Source organism: Lampris incognitus, chromosome 2 (genome assembly GCF_029633865.1).
Source record: "Lampris incognitus isolate fLamInc1 chromosome 2, fLamInc1.hap2, whole genome shotgun sequence".
Classification (NCBI taxonomy): domain Eukaryota; kingdom Metazoa; phylum Chordata; class Actinopteri; order Lampriformes; family Lampridae; genus Lampris; species Lampris incognitus.
This window is the reverse complement of record NC_079212.1, coordinates 15626030-15652155: the sequence shown is the minus strand read 5'-3', so window position 1 is coordinate 15652155 and position 26126 is coordinate 15626030. Positions and strand designations below refer to the sequence as shown.

The 26126-nt window shown below is 46.5% G+C and overlaps 1 protein-coding gene across 1 annotated transcript in view; it reads right to left on the bottom strand.

Moving 5' to 3' along the window:
- Positions 1 to 26126, bottom strand: part of plxnd1 (plexin D1) — a 79294-nt gene that overhangs the window by 27091 nt on the left and 26077 nt on the right. The window contains 12 exon segments of the mRNA XM_056273334.1: positions 1656 to 1697; positions 1699 to 1806; positions 3726 to 3992; positions 5811 to 5895; positions 8299 to 8478; positions 8686 to 8825; positions 10382 to 10487; positions 13970 to 14115; positions 20004 to 20161; positions 21222 to 21315; positions 22732 to 22821; positions 24456 to 24554. Of these exon segments, the coding sequence (XP_056129309.1) occupies positions 1656 to 1697; positions 1699 to 1806; positions 3726 to 3992; positions 5811 to 5895; positions 8299 to 8478; positions 8686 to 8825; positions 10382 to 10487; positions 13970 to 14115; positions 20004 to 20161; positions 21222 to 21315; positions 22732 to 22821; positions 24456 to 24554 (1515 nt within the window).

Below are 26126 nucleotides of genomic sequence, written 5' to 3'. Positions count from 1 at the left end.
CCAAGGAAAAAATATATCATGTACACTCTTGTTTATACCCCTTCCCTGAAATGCACACAAATCACTGTCACAGTCATGTACACAAGTGAGACACGGGCCGCCCACCCGTTTGTGTTATGGCATCTCGTTCGACCCCTGCCCTGCCTGTATGCCTTTGCTAATTGCCTGTGTTTATTTTTGGGCATCCTGAGAGACAGAAAAAGGGGCAGGGGGATATCAGAGGGAGAGCTACAGATGCAATGACGAGAAAGAGATAGGGAGGGGGGCGTCCGGGAAGCGTAGTGGTCTATTCCATTGCCTACTAACAAGGGATTGCCGGTTTGAATCCCTGTGTTACCTCCGGCTTGGTCGGACGTCCATACAGACACAATTGGCCATGTCTGCGGGTGGAAAGCCGGATGTCGGTATGTGTCCTGGTTGCTGCACTAGCACCTCTTCTGGTCGGTTGGGGTGCCTGTTCACGGGGGGGGGGGGACTGGGGGGGGGGGGATAGCGTGATCCTCCTACGCGCTACATCCCCCTGGGGAAATTCCTCACTGTCAGGGTGAAAAGAAGCGGCTGGCGACTCCACATGTATCGGAGGAGTCACGTGCTGGTCTGCAGCCCTCCCCCGGATCAGCAGAGGGGGTGGAGCAGCGTCCGGGATGGCTCAGAAGAGTGGGGTAATTGGCCAGATACAATACAATTGGGGGAGAAAAAAAGGGGGGGGGTCAAAAACAAAAACGAAAGTAGATAGGGAGGAAGGAATTAGAGGTGCCCCCCCTCCCCCACAACACCCTCACCACCAACTCCACAGGTTTTGTGGCAAAGTGAAGACCGGACCACTCACCGACACAGTCACAGATAGGCTTACACACACATGGCTATTTCACATAGCCGCTCGGTCTGGGTCGGTTTAAATATAGATGAATGCTTTTCCTCCGCTGAAAAAAAGACCCATCAAGACAGGCCAGAATGGCCAACAAGGGATGGGAACTGTGGGCAAAATGAAGACGGAGTGGCTGGTTTTATCAGGACCGTGCAGGCTTGGCGGTGTCTCGATTGGGCCTTTTCACTTTGATGGATTGAAAACGGAGACAAAACAAGAACTGCACCGAAGAGCAAAGAAAGCTCGTGACTCCCGAGAACACCGGGTTTGTGTGTGCCGCATGCGTGTGTGCACGTTGGTGTCTGTGTGACAGGTGATTGTGTTTGTGATAGCCGCTGTGATAAAAAGATCAGAGCGATAGAGATAAAGAGCACACCCTGCTTTGTGGTATAGAGCGGCCACCTCCCACTCCTCCTGTCCACGCCGACTGCTGATTCATGGTGGCACGAACAGGGAGGGAACAAAGCATTCATAATGCATGGCGACCGCACACACACACACACACACACACACACACACACACACACACACACACACACACACACACACACACACACACACACACACACACACACACACCTTATTGTTCAATGAGCCTGTGGAAACCGAATCCGTCTGAGCTAACATCACAGACTGGTCTTGATTCAGACCAACTGTCTGGCCTCAGGCCCTCACAGAGCAATATTTGTGTGTTTGTATGGCTTTGTGTTCAGTGTGTGTGTGTGTGTGTGTGTGTGTGTGTGTGTGTGTGTGTGCGTGCGTGCGTGCGTGCGTGCTGCAAACTCACTGTGACAGGCAACTCTCTTTCACTGGAGCTCAGCGAGCCGTTTGATGGTGCAGTGGAACAGCTGGTCATTGTAGAAGCTGATGTCACAAGGATGGGAGCCAATCATCACTGAGTATTCCTCCGGTGCCAGTTCCAGATCGCTTGGCACTTTCTGTGCCAGGAAAGAAAGAAAGAAAAAAAAAACAACAGCTGTCTGCCGGTCAGTGTTAAGGGAGTAGGTGGCCTGGTTTGAATAGGCACAGATAACATTCAGAGCTGCATGGTGGTTTCATCCACACACGTATGCACATGTCTAACTGCCTACTTTTTCCACACACACACACACACACACACACACACACACACACACACCACACACATCTTAACTGCATACTTTTGACACACACACACACACAGCGGTTGCGCTGGACAGGCCTGTCGCGGGCTGTCACATTGAGGAGCCCAGTACAAAACCCATTCACTTTGGACAAGAGTTCAGCTTAAAGAACCAAACACTCCCTCCACCGCTCCGACATGGCCAGGGAACTTTCTACAAACAAACCCGCTGACGGTCATCCGAGCAACTGCCCAGAAAAACATTCTCAGGGCCCTCACAGGCGTCTCTTGGAACGAACGCGGCAGGGCTCTTTCTGTTGTTAAAACTTTGTCTGGTTGTCATTCAAGCCCACCCTCTCCCAGCCCAATAAGGCTGGTACGGTAACGTGAGAGAAACCGTCACGTCTTCTCCATGGTGTGTGTGTGTGTGTGTGTGTGTGTGTGTGTGTGTGTGTGTGTGTGTGCGCGCGCACAATGTTTGTCTTCATTGTGTTGTGCACTTTCCAGAAGTCGACGATATCGGTTTTTGTGTTACGATGACAAATGTGTGTGTTTATCTTGAGTGTGCTTCCTCTCCATGATTATACCCTCAGGGCCCCCGTCCAGTCCCTGTTGCAGGATGCCACCCCCTGGGTCTCTGTCAACAAATACTTCCTAACGCACACACATACAGACAAACACACTTGGGTGCACACATATACACATATACATACATATACTATGACGAAGAGCTTCTGTGTACGTATGCAGTATATACTAATTATTATGTAGTGTAAAATCCATATGCAGTATAATATCCAGATTAACAATATGTTTAGCGCACCAGTCAACACTTCAGCACGGCCAATAACCGGGATAAAACAGTGAAGATTTAAAGGCCAAAACAGGATGAAAGCAAACAAAATCCACCCACATTCCAGCTCAGATTCTTAATATAGGATCTGGCTGAACAACAGCTCCCATTAGACAAACACACACTCCCTCCTCCACCCTACCCAGCAACACCCCCCCTGCCCACCCGCCAGGTCCACCACGAGTGGAATCCACCTTCCTAAAGAAAACAGGAAACAACAGCCATGTCGCCCATGCAGACAGGCTGAGGCAGCAATTCCTGTAGGGGCCTCATCCTGACATGTGTGTGTGTGTGTGTGTGTGTGTGTGTGTGTGTGTGTGTGTGTGTGTGTGTGTGTGTGTGTGTGTGTGTGTGTGTGTGTGTGTGTGTGTGTGTGTGCGTGCGCACACCCGCCAATGTGCACAAATCTGCACACAAACAAACACACACACATGCAGACACACTCAAGGAGGAAGTCATAAGACATGTCACATTTAGGGGCTTATTTGAGTGACTTCCCTGTCTATGAACCTATATTGTACAGTAATATAGTCAGCCCCCCCCCCCCCCCCCAGCATGATACAGACAGGTTTAGATCGGCCAAAACACAGGAATACAGGACCTTGCAATGAGCTGGTGGAGTATGCCAGTGCTGGACCCTCCCTTGGATCGTAACAGAATCCAGAGGACACCGCATTTGATTTGATTTTATGTGGGTCTGCTTAATGTGAATAGATTCAGCCATGTCTGTATTTCCCAGTGGGGTGAGTTGGGCTCACAGCGGCGGTGCTCATAAAGCCAAGGAACAGACGAGCTCTGAGAAATACAATCATTTGATCTGTTTAATGATTGAGTTTTCATATCCTTTCTGTCCTCTCTCTCTTTTCCGCTCTCTCTCTGTTTGGGTCAGATGTCACACTCACGTTAATGATGAGTGTGAGCGGCTCGCCGGGGTGGTGTTTGATCAGCTTCTCCTTGCTGGCGGTGAAGAATTGAGGGTCCTCCACGTATTCCAACAGGAACTGACCTCCGTGAGGCTCCTCCTCTTCCTCTGGCTCACTGTCGGAGGAGGCAGGGCTATCTCCTGTGTAGAGCACACTGTTCAGGTAGAACTGCAGCAAAGCCTGCTGGGACTGGCTGGAGGCCGGTGAGGCGCATTTAATCATGGAGATGGAGTGCACCGTGCAGGTCTGGAGCAGGGGAGAGGAGGGGTTGTGTTAAACAAGAATTTTAAAGATAATCGCAAACGCCATCCAACATTTTGACGGAATCAGCAAAAGCAATCAGCCTTGTTGGCGTTCTGAGACAACTCTGACTTATGTGCAGATCCAGTGGAGCAGAGCAGAGCAAAGCAAATATCACACAGCAAAATTTATATTCATGACTCAAAAACAAGCAAACAAGTAACCATGTAAAAGCTATGGAAGGATAAAAAAGGCAATTTAGTCATACAGGAATCTCAACTACGTTTCACACAGGAGACTGAGTGTGCTTTCTAAATGCTAGTCGCCGATGTAGTAATAAGTTAGTTTGCTCTCTGTGTAAAGTAGGCTACTAGCGTTTAAAAAGCAGATTCAACCTCGCGTGTAAAGTGCACACGTAAGGCCTCAGCCTTACATGTGCTCTTATGAGGCCTTACAAGACCGAGAGCGGTTTGACAAGACGCGGAAGCGGGGCAGGCTAAGCTAACTGCTAGCCCATGCAGACTGGCAGTTCTGACAGTCATCCTGGCGTTCGCTCTCTTGGACAGTTAATTTTTTTGTTTGTTTTGGATATGTTGGATATTTGTGTCCTGTAGTATTTTTTTTTTGTAACTTGGATGTATGTGTTCTTGTAGTTCGGATATGTGTTTTTGTCTTTGTGCTGCACTGCTGTGGGCTGGGGGAAACGATATTTCGTTTCGATTCATGTGTGCAGGTGCAAGGAATGAAATGACAAATGAATGTTCCTGATGCCTGATAAGGCTCCAGTATGACTAAATGTTTTTTTTAATCTCACCATAACTATACATACAACTTTTTTTGTGAAGAACAGCCCTAGTAAGGCTTAATGTGGCCTTATACAAGCATTATAATCCAAACATGCACAAAGGAAACACAAATTATAATATCAGTAAACCTGACAGAACAAATATGACATGTAAAAAATAGACTATGACAGAATTCTAACAACCATGATTCATCACACTCGTGATGAATCATAGTGCAACCCCGTGGGAGAGAGAGCTCAGAATATCATATATAGATATCCCAACATGTACATAACCACGTACCTATCTATCAAATACAAAATGCTGAATGGCTCAGCTGATGAAAGACAAATACGTACATATACCCCCCCCCTCCAGTCTTCTAGTAATCCAAGAACTGATATCGGCAATACAAAAACACAACTTAAGAAAATCTTATATCTGCTTATAAATTTGTTGTTGTTTTTTTTTTTTATTCCCCCCCTCCCTTTTTCTCCCCAATTCTATCCGGCCAACTACCCCATCACCTACGAGCCGTCCCGATCTGTGCTCCAGCCCTCTACTGATCCGGGGAGGGCTGCAGACTACCACATGCCTCCTCCGATACATGTGGAGTCGCCAGCCACTTCTTTTCACCCGACAGTAAGGAGTTTCACCAGGGGGACGTAGCATGTGGGAGGATCACGCTATTCCTCCCAGTTCCCCCTCCCCCTGTGAACAGGCGCCCAGACCAACCAGAGGAAGCGCTAGTGCAGCAACCTGGACACATACCCACACCTGGCTTCCCACCCGCCGATATGGCCAATTGTGTCTGTAGGGACGCCTGACCAAGCTGGAGGTAACACGGGGATTCGAACCGGTGATCCCCATGTTGGTAGACAACGGAATAGACCGCTATGCCACCCAGATGTCCCTATAAACTGTTTTTAGTATAATTTTTCTTACTCTGTGTTATTATGGGAGTAAGACAGCATCATTCTCAGCACTCTGGTAATAATGGCTTCCAAAAGTACACAAGATTACACCTCCACTGACTCACAGTTTGTCCAACTCCCAACACCTCCATGATAACACTCTGCACCAGATCAAAACCTTGGCCCGTCACTGTGATGGTCCTGCCACCGCTGAAATGTGCACACACACACACACACACACACACACAATCAAATACCAGTCATTACAAGATGTACATACAACATGTCAAATACTTCGATAAATCCACACAAAACCATAACCAAAGCCACCCAAAACCAAAAAATAAGAACATGGTTTTACAATAATAAGAACATCATGACGACAGCTTCAAGTTTAAAGCTGAAAAGTTGCAGCTGACATACGTGGCCAAGTTTTGCCTGTTTGCTTGGTTTAATGACATACACAGCTCCACTGCAGCTAATAGTCAGCATATCTGCGATCAAAGGCATCCCACTGTCCTCTCGCACACATGTCCCGCACATTTCACACAGATGTTGTGCCATTTAGAGCACAATAGCCTTGGAGAAGACACTGCACATCAGGGAGACATTACCCTTATGACTTATGTCATTCTCCCTGGGAGAGAAACCACAAAGACGTTCAGCCAGTGATGTTAAGGCATGTTGGACTTAACGTGGAGTGTCAATGTGTGTGTGTGTGTGTGTGTGTGTGTGTGTGTGTGTGTGTGTGTGTGTGTGTGTGTGTAGGGTATCTGCACACTTTTAAAGCACAAATTTAATGAACGTTAAGACTTTTTAATACCCCTAAATTGAAAAAATACCATTTCCACGGCAACAAAAAAGAAACTAGACAGGACAGTATATACTGTTGTTGAGTTTTATTGAATATGAATATAAAAGCAACTCTCTGTGTAAATTAGCTGACAACGGCCTTCTTGTTAATTAACTAAAATAAAACTATGGCGGTAGACCCAGTCAAATGGAAAACAATAGCATCAAATACACATAAATGGGCACTATAGAGATTGGTCAAAAGTTACAGCTAAACCAAACCTAAGTGGGTTTTTTTCTGCCCCTCTCTGGCACAAACTACCTGAAGTTTATTTGACCCCGTTTGTCAATGGACGCTACACCTGTCATGACTCGTGTCGCAGCTCATCAGCCGTGTTATCGATTTCACCACCTCGCATGAACAACTGCTTTCTCACTTCCTGTGCTCGCGTCCTCAGTGTGTCTGATTTCGTTATCAGCGTCACCATTTCCGTCCCTGCAGTATCCTCTGCTAGATCTGTGATGCTGTCTGCTTTCTTTCGGAGAGGCAGTACCCGCGGTATTTCTGCCTCCAGTTGGGCTGTCGAAGAAAAAAAAAACTGCCGAATGCTGTCTGTTAACTGCTAAGCTGAGCTGTGGTACTTACGGAGCCTGTTAGCTCAGGCGGACGCATTTGCCGCAGACAAATTAGCTCTAATTTTACTACGGGCAGCCAAGCTAGCAACGGCCCCAACGTACCACTTGGTGGCCACAACTGCTTGATCAAGCGCTAGCATAGCATAGCGCATGTGCGTTGCATTGTCACCAGTTTGAATGCTGTTTTTTTTTTTGTGTGGATATTTTCCCTCCTTTTTCTCCCCAATTGTATCAGGCCAATTACCCCACTCTTCTGAGCTGTCCCAGTCGCTGCTCCATGCCTTTGCCGATCCGGGGAGGGCTGCAGACTACCACATGCCTCCTCTGACACATGTGGAGTTGCCAGCTGCTTCTTTTCACCTGACAGTGAGGAGTTTCGCTAGGGGGACATATCATGCGGGAGGATCATGCTATTCCCCCCAGTCCCCCCAATAAGGCGTCCCGACCGACCAGAGGAGGTGCTAGTGCAGCGACCAGGACACATACCCACATTTGGCTTCCCAGCCGCAGACACGGCCAACTGTGTCTGTAGGGACGCCCGACCAAGCAGGAGGTAACACAGGGATTTGAACCGCCAATCCCTGTGTTGGCAGGCAACGGAATAGACCGCTACACCACCCAAACGCCCCTCAGTTTGAATGTTTTGCGAAAAAGTCCACATCATTCCACCATAAGAATTTGCTGGATTGTTTAAGCCACTCACAATATTTGTCCCTCCAACCACTTCAGATGGAATTTATATTTACCCTCACCTGTCGCCCGCTAGCTACTGCCTCCCCGTCCCACTGCCCCTGGTGGTCTAGCGTATGCTATTTAGCACAAGTGCATTTTACATTGCTTGCAACAAATGTCGGGCTCATGTAGAATATAAAATCAAACAAAATATAAAAACTGGGGAAAAAAATAGATATACACTCATTCGTTCTGCCCCAGAATAAATTTAATGCCTCCCTTCCTAAAACTCCAGACATTTTTAAACATTTTTAGACCTTGAATTAGAAAAAAAAAGAAATTCAAGACGTTTTAAGAATTTTTAAGGGTCTGTAGGGACCCTGCTCTGTGTGTGTGTGTGTGTGTGTGTGAGAGAGAGTGTGAGAGAGAGAGAGAGAGAGAGAGAGAGAGAGAGAGAGAGAGAGAGAGAGAGAGAGAGAGAGAGAGAGAGAGAGAGAGCGAGAGAGAGTTTACCTGAGGTAGCTCCTTTTGGGCTTGATGAAGCTTATGGTGGGGTTTTTCTCGTAGCTGTATGTCGTACTAAGCTCTTCTCCCTGACAAGGAAGGTTTTCAAATTCCAGACAAACCACCACGGGCTCAGTGTGCTCTTGCACAGCTGCAGGCATGGTGCACTCAATGATATCAGCTGCTGGCCTGTAACATGAGACAAAGATCATAAAACCACATTAAGAAATATCTCTGACTTATGACGGTCCATAACTATTCCTACTAAGTCTCGGAGTGATGTCTGCTGCAGTTCAGGCAACAGCATGCCTCAGACAAGAGTTTCCCCAAACAGTAAGAAATAAACACCCAGCCTGTGAAAGTCACATAAAGCAGCTTAAAATATCTTGTACTCACATTTTGATGGCACATTCCTGTGTGCCATTAACCTTGACTCTGACCTGCGAGCCAATGTCCAGATGTTCCCCTCTGATGGTCACTCTGGTACCCCCAGCACGGGGGCCCTTTCTGGGCTCCATGGACAGCAGCCTGGGGACCTGGATATGGAAGAGAGATACATGAATATCAACGCGTGGAATATAGTAAACAGCTCATTTGGCAAGTCTGACAGTTTCTGTCATCGGAAAAGGCCAAGCTCCCTGGCACAGCGTTTTGTGCTTTACGTTGCGCTTCTCGATGCTGAACTGGCATATCAAAACAATCCGTAGCCCGCAAGGTTCAGATATCTTATTTTCCTGTTTTGGCTGAGACAGCTGCTGACTATAATGGTAAATTAGTGAAGAGAGCTGTGAAGACAGCTCACCCTGAAGTACTGAAGCCAAATGGCCACTGGGCCTCTACTCACAAGACAGCTACGTCAGCTTAGAAACAATAACTTTCACACGTGTGCACGCAGACACGCACACACACACACACACACACACACACACACACACACACACACACACACACACACACACACACACAAAATGAACATATTCATGCATGTTGGCAAGCGTGAAGCGTAGACCCAGAAACATACATGAAGGCTCCTGGGGCAAAGATGAATACCCCTATCCAGCTCTACATCTACCACAGCATCAGCATTCCAGGGCTTTCCGAAGCCTTTCTCCCTTCTGTGAACCTCACCTCCAGGGAAACCTCTTATTCTCACTGACAGGATTGACTTCCTCTGTGTGCACGGATTGGAGAGGCCCATTGTCTATTTGTGTGTGTGTGTGTGTGCATGTGTATGTGTAGACACTATGTGTTTGTGCACATAATATCAGAGTGGGCGTAAGGAGGCAGATGTTTCCGGGCCGAAGTTCGAGGAAGGAGGTGCAGTGGAGGTGCATATCCTGTCTCCACTTGAATCCAAATGGTTTCCCCTTTTTCCCCTGCCGATCCCTTTCTCACCCCTCTCCGACTCAACACCCTGCAGTAAAAATCGCTTCTCAAAGTGAGCGCCCCTGGAGCTGGATGTGCATGGGGGGGTCTCACCACAACATGGTATGATGTTTGTTGTCTTGGATTTCCGTCGTCCCCGTGTCTCAAGAAGAGCTTTGAGACCATTGTGATTTTTTTTCTTTTCTGTGGGATGACTCATGGCACAGCTCCTCTTTCGAAGCCATCGGAGTTTTTTCACAAGTGTTCCAGAGTTGAATTTATGAAGGAACCCTTTTGTTCGTAAACAAGAAGAAACAAAAAGGCTAACACGGGTATTTCCACTGGCTGTGTACTCTAAATCCAATGGGAAAACCGTGTGGGCTGGGGTCAATTAATACAATGCTGGCTAGCTTGCATCTACCGCTAATAAATTCGGAGAAGAAGACATTTCAGCGTGCGCCATATTTGTTTTTGCTGGCAGCGGGTTCTGAATGACAATGGTGCTTAGCTGCAATACCATAAAATCGTTTGAAGATTTCCACATGCTCACATTCTTGAATATCATACAAGGCGCATCTGTTAGCACTCAGCTGACACATTAGGAAGGCTTTCCCACTAGGGAGCGGAGAACAAGGGCTGGTGAGAGAAGGCAAAAACGTGGCTAAAGACAGGAGACAGAGAGAGAGAATGGGTGGGTGGACGCATAAAATGGTGGGAGAATACTCACCAAGTATGAGAATTGCTCCTTTGAAGCCCCCATCTCATTCCCGTCCACAACCACTTGGACAATGTCTGCCGTTTCATATTCAGACCTCCCGGTCACACACACCAGCCTGAGGAGCAGAGAGCAAACAAAACTGAGCAGACTTCCGTCTCCGGAAAACAACAGCGGCCAAATCGCAATAAACATACCGACGACAAAATACTCTATATACCCTATACGTGTTTGTGCGTGATTTATTGCTGTTATCTTTTTTTACAAACACAACCCATTTACATATGGAATGTAATAATAAAGCCTCCAGATATTTTAAGAATCAAAGTTCAAAGAAGCCCTAGACCAGATGTTTCTAACCACAGAGGAGATTAAGGAGGTATGGAGGTTTGTTCTTGCACCTCCTGGCTATGATAATGCTTCAAGTCCTCACTGGCGCAGGCTCACTAATGAAAGCGTAATGAACTAAAGCACAATAGGTCCCTGTTTTGGTTCCTCATTGGGATGAGTGTATGAAGGGGGTGCAACCTCCATCAGTTTGGCACAGGCTGTTGGTTTATTTAGTGAGCTGCCCGATGCTAAAGGTAGTTTTAAAGTAAATACTTGGCAGTACAAGTGAAGACTCATAGAACTGCTATGAGTGGTGATGGACAGAGGACCCTCACCTTCATCAGAGGTAAGGTTAAATGATCCGATGAAGAGGAGCTGTGTATTCACCTTGAAAATTGGTGGGATGTTGAATACGATGGCCTGGGCTCAGATGAGCTGAGCCGAGCCCAGGCCGAATGCAGATGAGCTTTTGGCAAAAGCGCTGCTCCAGATGTGGGGGAAGAAAGAACTGCCTCCAAGTCCATGTTTATTTATTTACCCGTATATCTTGAGCTATTAGTCTATTTCTCTTTCGTTTGTTTATGGCCAGGGCTGCAGAATATATCATATCAGAATCAACATTGCAGCACAGAGCACAAGTCTAATAGTCACAACACAAAGGATTCAGTGTAAGGCAAATTGGGCCAATCAGTCATGTTAGGCTGCGTGATAGAAAATGAAATCTTGCAAGATCAACCGATTTAATGACTTCTTGGACAACTGCCTTATTTCGCCCTCTAACAATCACCCTTATCATTACTAGAGTGATAAATTCATTGCAAACCGAGCTTTAAAAGTTGAAAGCCACATACATCTGGGGAAAATGTGTAACTTTTTTTATTCTTTAATAATGCAATAGCTATCGGCTGCAAAAATCGTGATGTTGATTTTTTTCCCCTCCCAATATCGCTCAACCCTATTTTTGGCTGAAGTACATCTCTTTCTTAAAAAAATATTCTAACAATCAACATTGGGTCAAAAAAAAAAAAGCTTGCATAACCAATATTTATTGCATGCAACAATATGTGTTGCAAGTGCGGACAACTAATATTTTTGGGGAGTACTGATGAAAGCATGTTGACATTAAAGAAGCTCCGCTGAGGTCAGCCCCTAACATTTCACAGCGGACAACCCGGGATGTGTGTGGGAGGTGCGGGTGATGTTAATGCAGTGTGATCCCGGGCAAAGGACAGGCTGCTCCAGACTCCCAGCAGGAGCAGACACACTGGCAGCCACATCCTTCGACTGACCCCCGCTCTGCATTCCAACATCACCCCACTGTGGAGATATTATGGGTTACAGAGGGTGATATTTTGGCTAGCATGGGAGATGTCTCTTGTTATTTCCCTCGAGTGAACGATGAAGATTATCAATGGCCAGATACTAGTGTGCACGCGTGTGTGGTGTGTGCTCGCGTTCGCTAGGTCAGACAAAATGGATGGAGTAAAGGTGACTCAAGGCTCATAAGAAACTGAGGAGGAGGGCAACTTAGAGAAGTTGACCCCAAGTTTCCTGTGAAGTACTCCAGTATGAAAGGTTTGTCTCGACCAACCACCCCATTAATTAAAATGTTGACATAATGGGACTGTAGTAACAGATCTCCTGGGCTGCACACGCTCCTCAAGCACACAGCTGTGAACTTTCACCTCATAGCAAACGAGCAAACACCTGTTTCAACAGCCCTGGCTAGTGAGGTCACATGTGCAGGAGTGTATTTGTGTACGTGTGTGCGTGCATGTGTGCATGCATGCACACACACACACACACGCATGTGTGCATGCATGTGTGCATGTGTGTATGTATGTATGTATGTATGTGTGTGTGGGGGGGGGGGTTGAGGAGGGAATTTATTGCATGTCTTTGTGTGTGTGTGTGCCTGTGTGTGTCTGCTGTCAGAAGCATTGACATGTTATGATTTGTCAGTGCCACCTCCAGCGAAGAGGATATGCTTTGCTGTCACAACAACCGGTCTCAGGAACCAATGAGGAACACCGACGCAAGATGAGATCATCCCAGGAGTGAAACGTGATTCGCTGTTTTCATAATGCGTGTTCTGTGCGTGCGTGTGTGTATGTGTGTGTGTTAGCGTTTGGGGGAATTCATCAGGGCGTCACAGTGACAGGTAAGGCCTGCAGGTCACCCTCGACCAGGTCTGAATTCTAATATGGTGATTGGCTTCACTGGAGCAAGACCAGATAAACATTTCCATTCAGGGAACATTAGAGAAATTAGAAGGGAAGTTTGAATGTAATTCTAGCATTACTGGTTCCCACCAAGCTCTATGCGCAGGTGTCAGACCGGGGTCCTGCTGTCTCCATGGTGACACCGTCTCGGTGTTTCGGTCCCTGAGCTGCAGAGGGCTGAGGGATGGAAACGTTTAAAACGAGAAGTGTGCTGCATAATAATATTTGGGAAAATTAGCCTTGTGGATTCTTGTAACCTGCTCCCTCGCCTCACTTGCAGAAAGGGCCCACGTAGGACTCTATTGATCTAATATGATAACTGAGGAATATTTATGAGGCAATTCAGTGGAAATCTCTGTGAAATTAGTTTTAAATGAATAGCAGTAAAATAAGTATAATAATGATATATTTCATCATTCTGCTTGCTTGCGGCTTTTGATGCATCACTTAACACTCTGCTACCTGAAAGGGATTCACAGAGGGGTTTTCAGGTTTTTTTTTTCTCCAAGGGTTTTTCAAGTTTAATATCACAATCACAAGGTCTGTAAATGGTGTCCCGTTGCAAGAAAGACGATCTTACCAGGGTTATTTTTCATCTTGTTTCAAGTCTCATTTCTTACCCCACTGACAGATATCGCACGTTTCGAGAAAGTGTACTTGTTTCATGGTTATGAGACTTGTTATAAGGAGCAGGGAAAGAAATCTTAAAACAAGGAACTTCATTTGGGATAATTGCACTTTCTGTAAGAACAAATATCTTGAAACAAGCCCTATTATCATGAAAAAAGCAAAGCAAAGTAAAACTATCTTCCTTTGGGGTAAGACAATTTTACTAATAATATCTTGAAATAAGCAGTATGAGACTTAAAACAAGATAAAGTACCTTGATAAGCTTGTCTGTTTTTTTTTGCATGGCAACACAATAAATGTCATGTTTTCACATTTTCTTTAAGAAAAACCAACACTCTGCATTATATCTTTAACATGTTACAGATCTATGAATGGCCTACCTACACCCTTTAAGGAGATTCATAGGGTTGATACTCACTCTACAGAGACGGTGTAGCGTTCAGGAAGGAGCGTACATGGCACAGATCCGATGGAGACCTTCACTGCCTCTGCCCTCCGACCAAGGTTCTTACCCTGAACCGTCAGCAAGGTGCCCCCATCTAGCGGACCACTCTGGGGGGATATCTAGGAGGGAGAGAGGGAAGATGGAAAGACAAGATAATGAAGACCAAGTTATTTTTCATACCTTACAATGGAGGATTAGATTGTGATCCAAAACCCGGTACCACTTTACAATGAGACTACCCCTATAAAGGGTTTATGAATGGTTTATCATTGATTTATTAATTAGGTTGTGAACACTTTGTAAATCATAATAAGCTGTTATAACACATTAGCTAAAAATGGTAACAGTGACCTGTTGCTTGCCAAATAGTGAGCCCACATTTATCTGTACTGTTAAGCCTCAGATCTCATTGGATACTTAAGCTAGCAACTAGCAAGAGCTGCTAGCAACTAGCATGTTCTAAGATTAACAGATAGATAAAAAAAATGCAGCAGTAACATGATCTTGCCAAATAGTGAGCCTGCATCGATGTATGAAACTGTGTTATAACTTGTTTATAATTGTTTATAAATGATCTACAAAGTTTTTACAACCTAATTAATAACACAACTATGAACCATTTAGAAATCTTTTATAAGGGTAATCCTATTGTAAAGTGGTACCTAAAACTCTAATCATAGACTTGTAGTCAAGACCACCCAAGTCCAGACAAGGTTTTTTTTTGGGGGGGGGGGGGGGCGGTCGTGTACAGGTCAAGTCTGAGAACGAAGCGTACCGAGTCTGAGTCAAGTCCAAGACTTTCAGGTGGCATGTCCAGCTCAAGACCGATGGGGTCAAAACACCAGAACTGTGCAAGTCCAAATAAACACTATGACTGTAACTGTAGTAGTCTACCATCGTAAAAGACAAAATGTCACTACACTCTAATATTTATTTAGACTTTTTTCCTCTGTCAAGGAAAGAGTATTTCAGACTCCCATTTTCCAGAGACTTAAATTGTTAATAATAATAATAATAATAATAATAATAATAATAAGATACAAATTACATGAGATTGCACTTTACTGATTTCCTCAGGGGAAGATTCACAGTCATTTTGAAGATAAAAAAGTACATTAAAAACTGTTGTACTTGGTTATGCGGGTAGCATAGCAGTCTATTCCGTTGCCTACCAACATTGGGATCACCGGTTCGAATCCCCATGTTACCTCCGGCTTGGTCGCGCATCCCTGCAGACACAATTGGCCGTGTCTGCGGGTGGGAAGCCAGATGTGGGTACGTGTCCTGGTCGCTGCACTAGCCCCTCCTCTGATCAGTCAGGGCGCCTGTTTGGGGGGAGGGGGAACTGGAGAGAATAGCATGATCCTCCCACGTGCTATGTCTCCCTGGCGAAACTCCTCACTGTCAGGTGAAAAGAAGCAGCTGGTAACTCCACATGTATCGGAGGAGGCATGTGGTAGTCTGCAGCCCTCCCTGGATCAGCAGAGGGGGTGGAGCAGAGACGGAACGATTCAGAAGAGTGGGGTAATGGCCGGATAAAATTGGGGAGAAAAAAAAAGGGGGGGGGACTATTGTACTTGAGTAGTCTTGAAAAGTATATTATGTGTCTGCACATAATATACATAACACGTTCAAAATGTGGTCTCGAGACCGAATCCATGCTTGCGTTCTACATCCCCTCACTATAGAAACATGACAACTGACAATGACAGAGCCAGAAGTGAAATGTTCTGTCTGACGCTGACAGAGTATGGCATACTAGAGGAGCAAAGGACAAGTCCCATGTTGAGTGTTGCTCAGCCGAAGACTCGGGTCTAATTGAACAGAGACATAGTTAAGGTGCATGCACCCAAAGTGGACGCTTAACTGTGGCAGTGTGAGACTCTCGAGTCTGCAGCTCCAGCAGCCCATGCAAATGAAGAGCAGCCTGAGAGGCCCCTTCACATCCCGTGTGAGATGCAGAGGGACAGGGAGAGCGAGGTAGAGAGGAAAAGTGTAGAGGTGGATGAGTGGCGAGGCAATTTGGGAAAATTAACGTGGAGAGGAGCTTGAGTGGGAACGGGGGAGGAAGGGGTAGCGAGAAAGCATAGCTTCAGCGGGAGGATTAATGCTCGCTGCTATTCCCCTTTCATCTGTTTGTCTGTGTTTAGTATCACACATTCCTCAGCCCGGTTTCTCCTGCCATTAAAAAGTATGTTCTCACGCGCCATTTCAACCCATGTTCCTTCCAGGAGCCACGGAAAGAAAAAGGGTTGCCATCACCTCTACGATCTCAGTGGGGGAAAAATACGACTTTATAGATAGCCATCACTAGCTCCTAGGCAGGAGCAATCTACCATCAACTTTCCACTCTGCTGTAGCTAGCCTGGCTTAGCTGCAGCGCAGGGGCCCGGCGAGCTTCACGCAGGGCTTTTTCAAATGACCCCTGGCTGAGCCAAGGGCACTGTGATCCCTCTGTTTTGTTAGCCTGACTCCAGCCCCTACTGGCTCTATCACACACCGAGCTTATGAATGAAAACAGCACTTCTGTTTGGTCTGGGTGAGAGGACAGAGGGCGGGTCTACATTCAGATTGTTAATATTATGCCTGCAAGATTGACAGCTGAGATAAATAAACCCTGCGCGTCTGGGCTAAAGTGAGACATGATTATACAAAGAGAGAATGTCTAATTTTTAATACCATGTGAAAACAAACAGGGACCAACCAAGGGTATGTTGTATATACTGTATGTGGGAAGTAGACCAGGGGGCATAACGTCAGTGCTTATGTTCTCATATCAAGGTTTCGATATCGAACATCGCTGCTTGTCTATCACAGAGTGTACAGCATCTATAAAACGTGCGGCTAAAACACTCTTGCACATTGTCTCTCAATGACTGATTCATTCTTGTTTTTTCCTCTTTGGGATTTGCCCACTTTTTCTCTCCAATTGTACTTGGCCAATTACCCCACTCTTCCAAGCCGTCCCGGTCACTGCTCCACCCCCCTCTGCCAATCCGGGGAGGGCTGCAGACTACCACATGCCTCCTCCCATACATGTGGAGTCGCCAGCCGCTTCTTTTCACCTGACACTGATGAGTTTCGCCAGGGGGACATAACACGTGGGAGGATAACACCATTCCCCCCAGTTCCCCCTCCCCCCCGATCAGGCGCCCCGACCGACCAGAGGAGGCACTAGTGCAGCGACCAGGATACACACACACATCTGGCTTCCCACCGACAGACGCGGTCAATTGTGTCGGTGGGGATGCCCGACCAAGCCGAAGGTAACACGGCGATTCGAACCGGCAATCCCCATGTTGGTAGGCAACGGAATAGACCGCCACGCTACCCGGACGCACGCAACTGATCTACTCTTTCCCCTACACTGCCTACAAAAAGATACTGTATACATGAAAATCTGTGTGCACACAAACACGCACGCGCACAGCGGCATGCACATGTGTGCACATACACACACATTCACTCAGCAAGTTCCTCAGAGATCACAAAGTACGTGGAGTCATTATCACAGTGCGTCCAGCAGCACCTCGTGTGATGCTGCAGCAACACCGAGCATCGCTCCTGCTGATATTAACGTCTGCTGACACGCTGCTCATTTACACCTCTTGGAAGTTGCAAGTCTTGATTTACAGCACACACACACACACACACACACACACACAAACCCTCCTCTGGGCATAGGGATGTGAACCTCTCTCTCTGAAACAACCTTTGAAAAACCTCCAGGAGAAATACGAGAGCAAAGAAATGCACCTAAAGATCATACAGTTGAGTTCTGGCAACCAAGACACACGAACTCCCACGATGCTTTGTGCGACTTGTGCAAGGATGCACCGCATGGTGCTACACAAACCAAGCTATCAATATCAGAAAATATTTTCTCTGTTGTGACCGATCAGAGAAAACCGGCCATGGCGGTGATCCGTCCTTGCTTCTTCCAGCCCCTCCACATCACACTAATCAAGGAGGACGTGAGGACCAAAACAGGAAAAAGGGTACTGCCTACACTGCAACCCTTTCTCCATCCGACATGCTCTCGGCCTTCCCTCTCAACCCTCTCCGTCTTCACCAGATCCCTCTGTTCTTAATCTTTCTCTTTTCATGTTGTGAATGCACCATGCTTGGCAGTTCCTGTTTTTGGACACTGAAGTAACTTTAATCAATGCGTTCTTTTTTCTCTCTCTCTCTCTTTTTTTGTTTTGTTGAAACAATGCCCTAGACTACACATAACATGAGAATTGGGAGCCCGCAGGGATAATAAATCTCTCCTATGCCTCTTTTTTTTCAATTCACGGACTCACAATGGAATTTAACATGTTTTTCACAATTAAGTGCTGTGAGTCAAAGTGGAGAGAATAATGAAAACCTCTGCCCCCACGTGTATTTCAGAGATAATGACAAAAACGAAAACCAAAAAAAAAAAAAGATACGGACATTTTGGTGCCAGAATGGAGTGATAAAGATGCGATAAAGATTGTACATGACAGAATATAACAAGAAAATGAACACACTTCATCACCGTAACCTCTACACACCGTCACAGTCACTAGTGTGAGTAACAATGGGACAATGCCCTGTTTGGGTGTGGGTGTGTGTGTGTGTGTGTGTGTGTGTGTGTGTGTGTGTGTGTGTGTAAAAAAGTGTTCGAATGTGTGGGAGAAAAAGAGCGTGTGAGGAACTGAGGACTCTGACTCCACTAGACTGTAACTCAAAACCTTTCAGATTCTCTGGGAAAATATAGCTGCCAAAACATTGCATCACACACCCCATGGAACCACAGCCCCATTTTCCCCTCTACAACCCCCTCTGCTGAAGCAGCCAATGCAATGAGAGTGTGTTTGTGTGTGTGTGTTTGTCCGTGTGGCTGTGTGTGTCTGCATGACTTGCAATGCGGCCCACGCGTAAGCCATTTCAACACAGCTAAGTTGAGCTCAGTAAGAAGTCCATGCGAGTCATACTCTGACGGAGCATCCTGTTAGTCACAGTATGCTGACAGCAACAGAGGATGAGGGATAATGGCGAATACTTCTGGCGAATGCGGCCTATTTGTGTAATGGATTGTGGGCCTGTCAAAATGTGGTTTGTGTGTCTGCGTCTTTGTGTGTGTGTGTGTGTGTGTGTGTGTGAGAGAGAGCCCACTTTGTTCCACTTTCTTATTCTCCTGGGCCAACCAGGTTTTATCTACAGGAAGTTTAGGGCAACTGGGTCTCATGTGAGCCGTACTTCCCATGACCGACCGCCATATCGGCGCAGATAAGACGTTCAGTAGCGACGGAGTTGATTTAAACCCAGAATACAAACACGGTACTTTTACTGTTCAGACAACGTGGCTCGACCACCGAAACCCTAAAGCAGAAACAAAGAAAATACAGTAATATGATCATCATGGTCATGGGCTTACAGCGGTTTTGTCGGCAACCGAGACTGTACTGCCTGAAGTGACCACAGTCGGGCACCGCGCCAAATAAACACTGGTAATTCCCTCGATCGGTGTGGTTTTGTCCTCGGTGTAGTCGCACATCCAATCTTCCTACTGGTTTCTTACTGTCTGCTCTTTTGTTACTGTGGTTAACTACACATTTACCATATATGTCCTCACCCACACAGTTTACACACAAACACCAACACTTGCTCCCAGAGACACGGGTTAAAAAAAATGGCTGTAGGAGTTCCTGTGTCCTCCTGAGCCAGTTATGTTTTATGTCCTCAATCAAGGTTATGGCTAAGTGGTATGTGTGTGTGTGTGTGTGTGTGGGCTGGGGGCCACTACAGTTATGCTGCGTGTGTTATTCCAGAATGAACTGCTTTAATAAGAGCCTGTTCAAACACTCCTCTGTCCAAAGTAAACCCAACAGCAGCTGACGCTTAATAGTGACGGCACTGGCACACTATGGCATGCGACTGACCGCCATTTTACTGGAAAAGAGGGTCTGTGAGCGATATTCGGGGGTGAATAAAGTATCTGTAGCACGCACTTGTGTGTAGGCAAAATGTGTGATCTTACCTTTTGGATATTAGGAGCAGGACATTGATCTCTGATTGGCTGACAGTCATCTCTGAGCCGGCAGCCGTTGTCACACCAGCTGCAGAGATGGCCCTGGTCCTCCCGGCCCCAGCACTGGGAACAGTCCCAGCTTCCCACTGCACAGTTATAAACCTCCACTGGAGATGGGGGAGGATAGCAGAGAGAGAGAGAGAGAGAGAGCGAGAGAGAAGAGAGAGGGAAGTCATTGGTATTGCAGTACATGCAATTGTGGACTTCTAAATTACATTTCGACATTATCGGAGCCATATGGTCCGCTTGCCCTAGATTAGTAGAATAAGCATTCGCAGAATGATATATACAAGGCTATAAAAATAAATCAAGAAAAAGAGAAAGAGAGCCAGTGGAGGGGAAAGGAACAAAGCGAGAGAAAGAGAGACAGATGATATTCATGTTCCCATGCACCTCCCAGGGAGAAAACCCATTTGTATCGCCATGTGTGCACTCGTGTGCAAACGCGAGTGTATGTGCGTGCAAGCGAGTCTGTGAATGTGTTCAGAAATTTTGATGACTCTGCATGTTACGATGGATCAGTCATATACTTTAACTATGCAGAATGCCTGGCAGAGGGCCAGGGCTGTTGTTCACATGGCAGACAGTGAACAGTACATCTGGGCTAGGAGAGGCAAGAATGGGCTTGTCGCTCGACTGGAAAAGAGATGCTAAAAAAAAAGCCTCTCCTCTTTCCATCAAGGCACTGTTGTCACAGAGCTCAGATTTTCTTTGCCGCGATCTGCAAGAACATGGCTTACAGAAGTAGTTTGCTAACCCCTTAACCTGCAGCTCCCTCTGCTCTGCAATTATGGTGTAATTATGCAATTACGTGATATCACATTGTGGTAAATTATCAGGTGTTTGTAAATGATGTCTCATTATACAGCCACCAATCTCACCGCAAGTAAGGGACACTCGTCAGTGTTGCTATTTCTAAAATGGCTCCACTGTCTTCTCAAGATGGGATCAACTCTAACAAATCTTACCATGAAGCATTTACTCAAACTTGGGCGATAAGGCGTGCAGGAAGCAACAGACGCAGATGTGACAAATTTTGTCAGACTGTTTACACAGCAATTACAGGAAAAGGGGGCTATCATTTCTGGAAATGGCGTGACGTTCCTCTCCTTCTTTCAATCTGTTTACCATATGTGTAATTACGCGGCAGTGGGTACCATCTCCTACCTGCCATGGGTTCAGGGCTGTCGATGTATTTATCGGAGTAGCCGATCCTCCTCAAGCTGAGATGATACACCTGACTCCTCTGCGCCGTGTGCAGCTACAAGAAAAAAACAACACCACAGTTTGGATGCATCAGTTTGCAGCTAAATTACATTCGCACCAGCAGAGCAGATCACCCATGACAGCGCAGCACCGCGGCTGCACGGGCCGGGATGTATGAGTTGCGATTACGCGCGTTTATTTTATTTTATCTAAGACCGGGTACTCCCACGAAGATCGAGAACCTCTTCCAAAAGCGGAGAACTGTCGGAGAAATCCGCATTAAGACGAATGTGTTAGTTGCAGACAACCACATACGGTAATGAAATTTACCACAGTGTGAAAGCACTCCCTTGCACAAGTAATCCAATATCAAACCAGCAGGTTCATATGCAAAACCTATTGCTCAAAGACTCAAGGACAGCTCTTTCTTAAATCACCAACAAATGTTAAGTGTGATGCACAGTACGTATTTAATCCTCCCTTCCCTTGGAAATAGTCCCTCAGGCTGCTGCTATTGTATATAACAGCGGGCTCTTAGTTAACTCATAAACAAGTTTGAAAACAATGTTAGTGACAACAACGGATGTAAAGGCCAAACAAAGCTAAATCTTCATTCCAACTCATCAAAGAAGGAGACACTACTATTTGTCATTGTACATACAACAAAATCCATTCTCTGCATCTAACCCATCCTATACTAGGAGCAGTGGGCTGCTGCAGTGCAGCGCCCAGGGACCAACTCCACTTCTGTTTTTTTTCCCTATTGCCTTGCTCAGGGGTACAGTCAGGAGTATTAACCCTAACATGCGTGTCTTCCCCTCCCCCCCTTTTTCTCCCCAATTATACTTGGTCAATTCCCCCACTTTTCCGGGCCGTCCCGATCTCTGCTCCACCACCTCTGCCGAGCCCAGGAGGGCTGCAGACTACCACATGCCTCCTCCGATACATATGGAGTCGCCAGCCGCTTCTTTTCACCTGACAGTGGGACGCCAGGGGGATGTAGCTCACGGCAGGATCACACTATTCCCCCCCAGTTCCCCCTCCCCACCGAACAGGCGCCTCGACAGACCAGAGGAGTCGCTAGTGCAGCAACCAGGACACATACCCCACATCCGGTTTCCCACCCACAGACACAGCCAATTGTGTCTTTTGGGACGCCCGACCAAGCCCCAGGTAACACGGGGATTCGAACTGGCGATCCCCATGTTGGTAGGCAACAGAATAGACTGCTATGCTACCCGGACGCCCCGCATGCATGTCTTTTTTATGGTGTGAGGAAACCGGAGCACCTGGAGGAAACCCACACAGACAAAAGGAGAACATGCAAGCTCCACACAGAAAGGACCTGGGATGGCCTGGGGTTCGAACCCAGGACCTGCTTGCTGTGAGGCAACAGTGCTAACCGCTGGGCCACTGTGCTGCATCAAATTGACAGACCATTGCTAAAAGACCCAACGGTTATCATACTTACTGTCACTCCACTACACTTCACTGCCGAGCTATTCAACCATGTAGCCCGATATCGCTGCTCTGTCCCAAAGTCACACTCCACCTCTTCCCCCTGTCAAGAAAGGACTCATATTAGACAATAAACACATGTTGTACATTTTAAACAGAGCAATTATGGCTGTGATCCTGTTTAAAGTGGTGTTGTCAGCAACATAATACCCACGCTGACAGAGAGAAAGAGAGGGCTGGAGGAGAGGAGAATGGCACCTGACAAACCTTTTTTCTCTCAAAGAGGTCTGGTAAGCATTGTCAACTCCGAGAAGGGTGGAGAATGAGGGAACTAAAATAACCCAAGATAATTGTCCCTGCCAGGCAAAGACGCAACACATTCATAATTCATATTCATAAACATCTGGACTCTGTGGTCCCACACCTCGATAACTCATCTGGGAGCCAGAAATAATGAATATGAATCCAATCTCCACGCACCGAGTTCACCGAGTCTGAATGAGCCCTATACACAGGGATGCAAGGCCACCAGGCTCTAATGAAGGTAAGAGCAAACGAGGACAAGCACTTGAAGTGGATGGAATCATTTGTCCTTGAACCAGGACAGCGAACATGTCTACTTTTTTATCAGTCCTTCCAGGATTGTACATTTTCTTGTGATTATTTCAGGATCCTAACTTTGATGGCAACCCCCCCCCCCAAAATAAAACTTTCTTATTCTTACGATAAAATGTATCCGAAGTGAAACGTTCTGGTGGGCAGAGTTGCAGGGATTTGTCTGTAGAAGTGTATACTGGTCAGAATGTTCTTTGTGGGAAAAGTACCTAAAAGGACCTGAGGGATATTTGTGGTGATATGTAAGTGCGGGAACTAAAAAAAAAAATCCACAACATTACAACATATTCTCTGTGATTGCAAGATATTTTCCTGTAAGACAATATGACTTACAATACATTTCCTGAAAGACCGAGTCGCCGAAAACTTGTTATTCAAACAACTTGAGTTTCTGTGAACTTTGAAAATGAAACCAAAGAGTGGTGTGACAGGCTGACACCTAGGCTGACCTTGGTGTGGCACATGAATGTGTGTGTGTGTGTGTGTGTGTGTATGCAAGACTCAATGTCTGTCACCATAGCAAAACAGTAGGAGAGTGTTTCAAAGGGCAGCCAGTGTGGCTTATGACTGACCACAGCTGGGATGTAGTCATGCTGGAATTTTCAAGGGATCCCATTCACTCTTCCATCACTGATGCAAAAGCAGCTAATGACTCACACCGAGTTTCTGACTTACGGGCAAAATCACACGATAGTTCATCTGTAGAGAGTTTAGTATTGAATTAGAGCGGAAATTGTGTGCCGGGGTCCGAACATCCGTGTGCTGACTTGGACGTGAGTCTGTCAGTCACCGTCAGCTTGACGGAGCACGGTGGTCCTGGACAGCTGAGCGTTGAGCAACATAAGCACAAAGCTAGCGGCTCATTCATCACTCTCATCTCTCTCCCAGCCAGACCATGTCATCTCCTTTTGTCTCACACTGAGATTACATCTGGTTTAGCAAACGCACTCACCCAAATCGCTTTTTTTTTGTGCCTACATACATCTGTACCTAACACAGTTAGAAGAAATTGGGCCATATGCTCCTGTTTAATGCCCGTCAATTTCATATCATGAGGTCTGGACAAACTCCAACTCCCCCCCTTGACAATGGGTTTAAATCGCTGATGGTTTTTCAGCATACCTCCTTGATATTTCTTAATGACAAAGTGAAGTCCTGGGTCATCCCCGATGGTGATGGTGGAACATCTGAGGCAACCAGGCTGGGACAGGAAACAGCATTCTGGGGGCGGCAGGAAGTGACATAGAGGGGTTAAAGAAAACAATGGTCCCACCAAACACATCCGCATCCCAAAATACCTGTCCTGTTTATGTAAAGGATGAGGAAATGAGAGGGTGAAGTCTGGCCCACACCGAAGGTAATGACAATAGCTTGAAGATTCGATGTGGAATTAGAAAAACAGACCCAGTGGACAGACAGGCTGGGGGGCTCAGCAAAGAGCAAGACAACCAACCTACTCATCGTTTCATGGCGTGCTTTACAAAGTTTGGGCTCCCAAATGCAATCTTTATTTTTCAACTTAAAACTAAATTGAAACTAAAACTCATAATTATTGTTCACTCCTCTGTGTTTTCCCATGTGACACGGTGTCACATACTGACATGAATGCACTTCATTTGTTCAGGAGAATGCTCTACTTCCCTCACTTTGTCATTTGCTGGACTCGTTTAACAAACGCACTTCTTTTTCAAGGTGTCTTGTGATATAGGGCTCAATGTAAAACACTCACAGTAGCAAAACACCTTAAAGTCACAAAAAAGTGCAGCAGCTGACCAAGTAGTATGTTCTCCTCCTCCCACCAGGACCAGTAACACCAGCAGGCTCCATCAGAAGCCTGCAGCCCCTCAGGCCAGAGTCAGCAGGGTGAAACCCCCATCAGGGAGATTCACGGACTTTGGACCTGGCTGTGTATTAACAACTCACTGCAGGCTCTGACTCCAAAGGAAACAGCGATAATGGGTGGAAACCACCTGAGGTTGTCAGGAGCTGAGTGTACACACAGAGGAGGCAGAGGATGATGTCTAGGAGTTGTAAAAGGGTTTCTGATGAGACCACACTGTTTGTGTGCGCGTCTGAGTTCAACAACACAAATCTGAGAAACTGTTTGTATTCTCTGTACTAAGGCTGTGAACTACAGGGGAGCGACTGGAACAGAGACAGGAGCCCCCCTGAAAACATGAGTCGGGAAATTTGGTAGGGGTGGTGGTGGGGGGGTCGCTGAAATATTAATTACCAATACTTTTACCACAGTTTTGCAATGTGCATTTCTATATTTTTTTCCTTAGCAATCAATTATGTTGTAGGTGCAGTGAATTAAAACTCGTGCATATTTTTTTTCCCTCCATTTTCTCCCCAATTGTTCCTGGCCAATCACCCGCTATCCGAGCGATCCTGGTCTCCGCTCCACCCCCTTTACCGATCCAGAGAGGGCTGCAGACTACCACATGCTTCCTCCGATACATGTGGAGTCGCCAGCCGCTTCTTTTCACCTGACAGTGAGGAGTTTCACCAGGGGGACATAGTGTGTGGGAGGATCACGCTATTCCCCCCAGTTCCCCCTCCTCCCTGAACCGACTAGAGGAGGCACTAGTGCAGTGACCAGCACACATACCCACATCCAGCTTCCTACCCACCGACACCAGCCAATTGTGTCTGTAGGGACGCCCAACCAAGCCGGAGGTAACACTGGGATTCGAACCGGCGATCCCCTTTTTGGAAGGCAACAGAATAGACTGCTATGCCACCTGGCCGCCCCCCCAAACTCATGCATTTTAACAGGGGTTATCCACCACT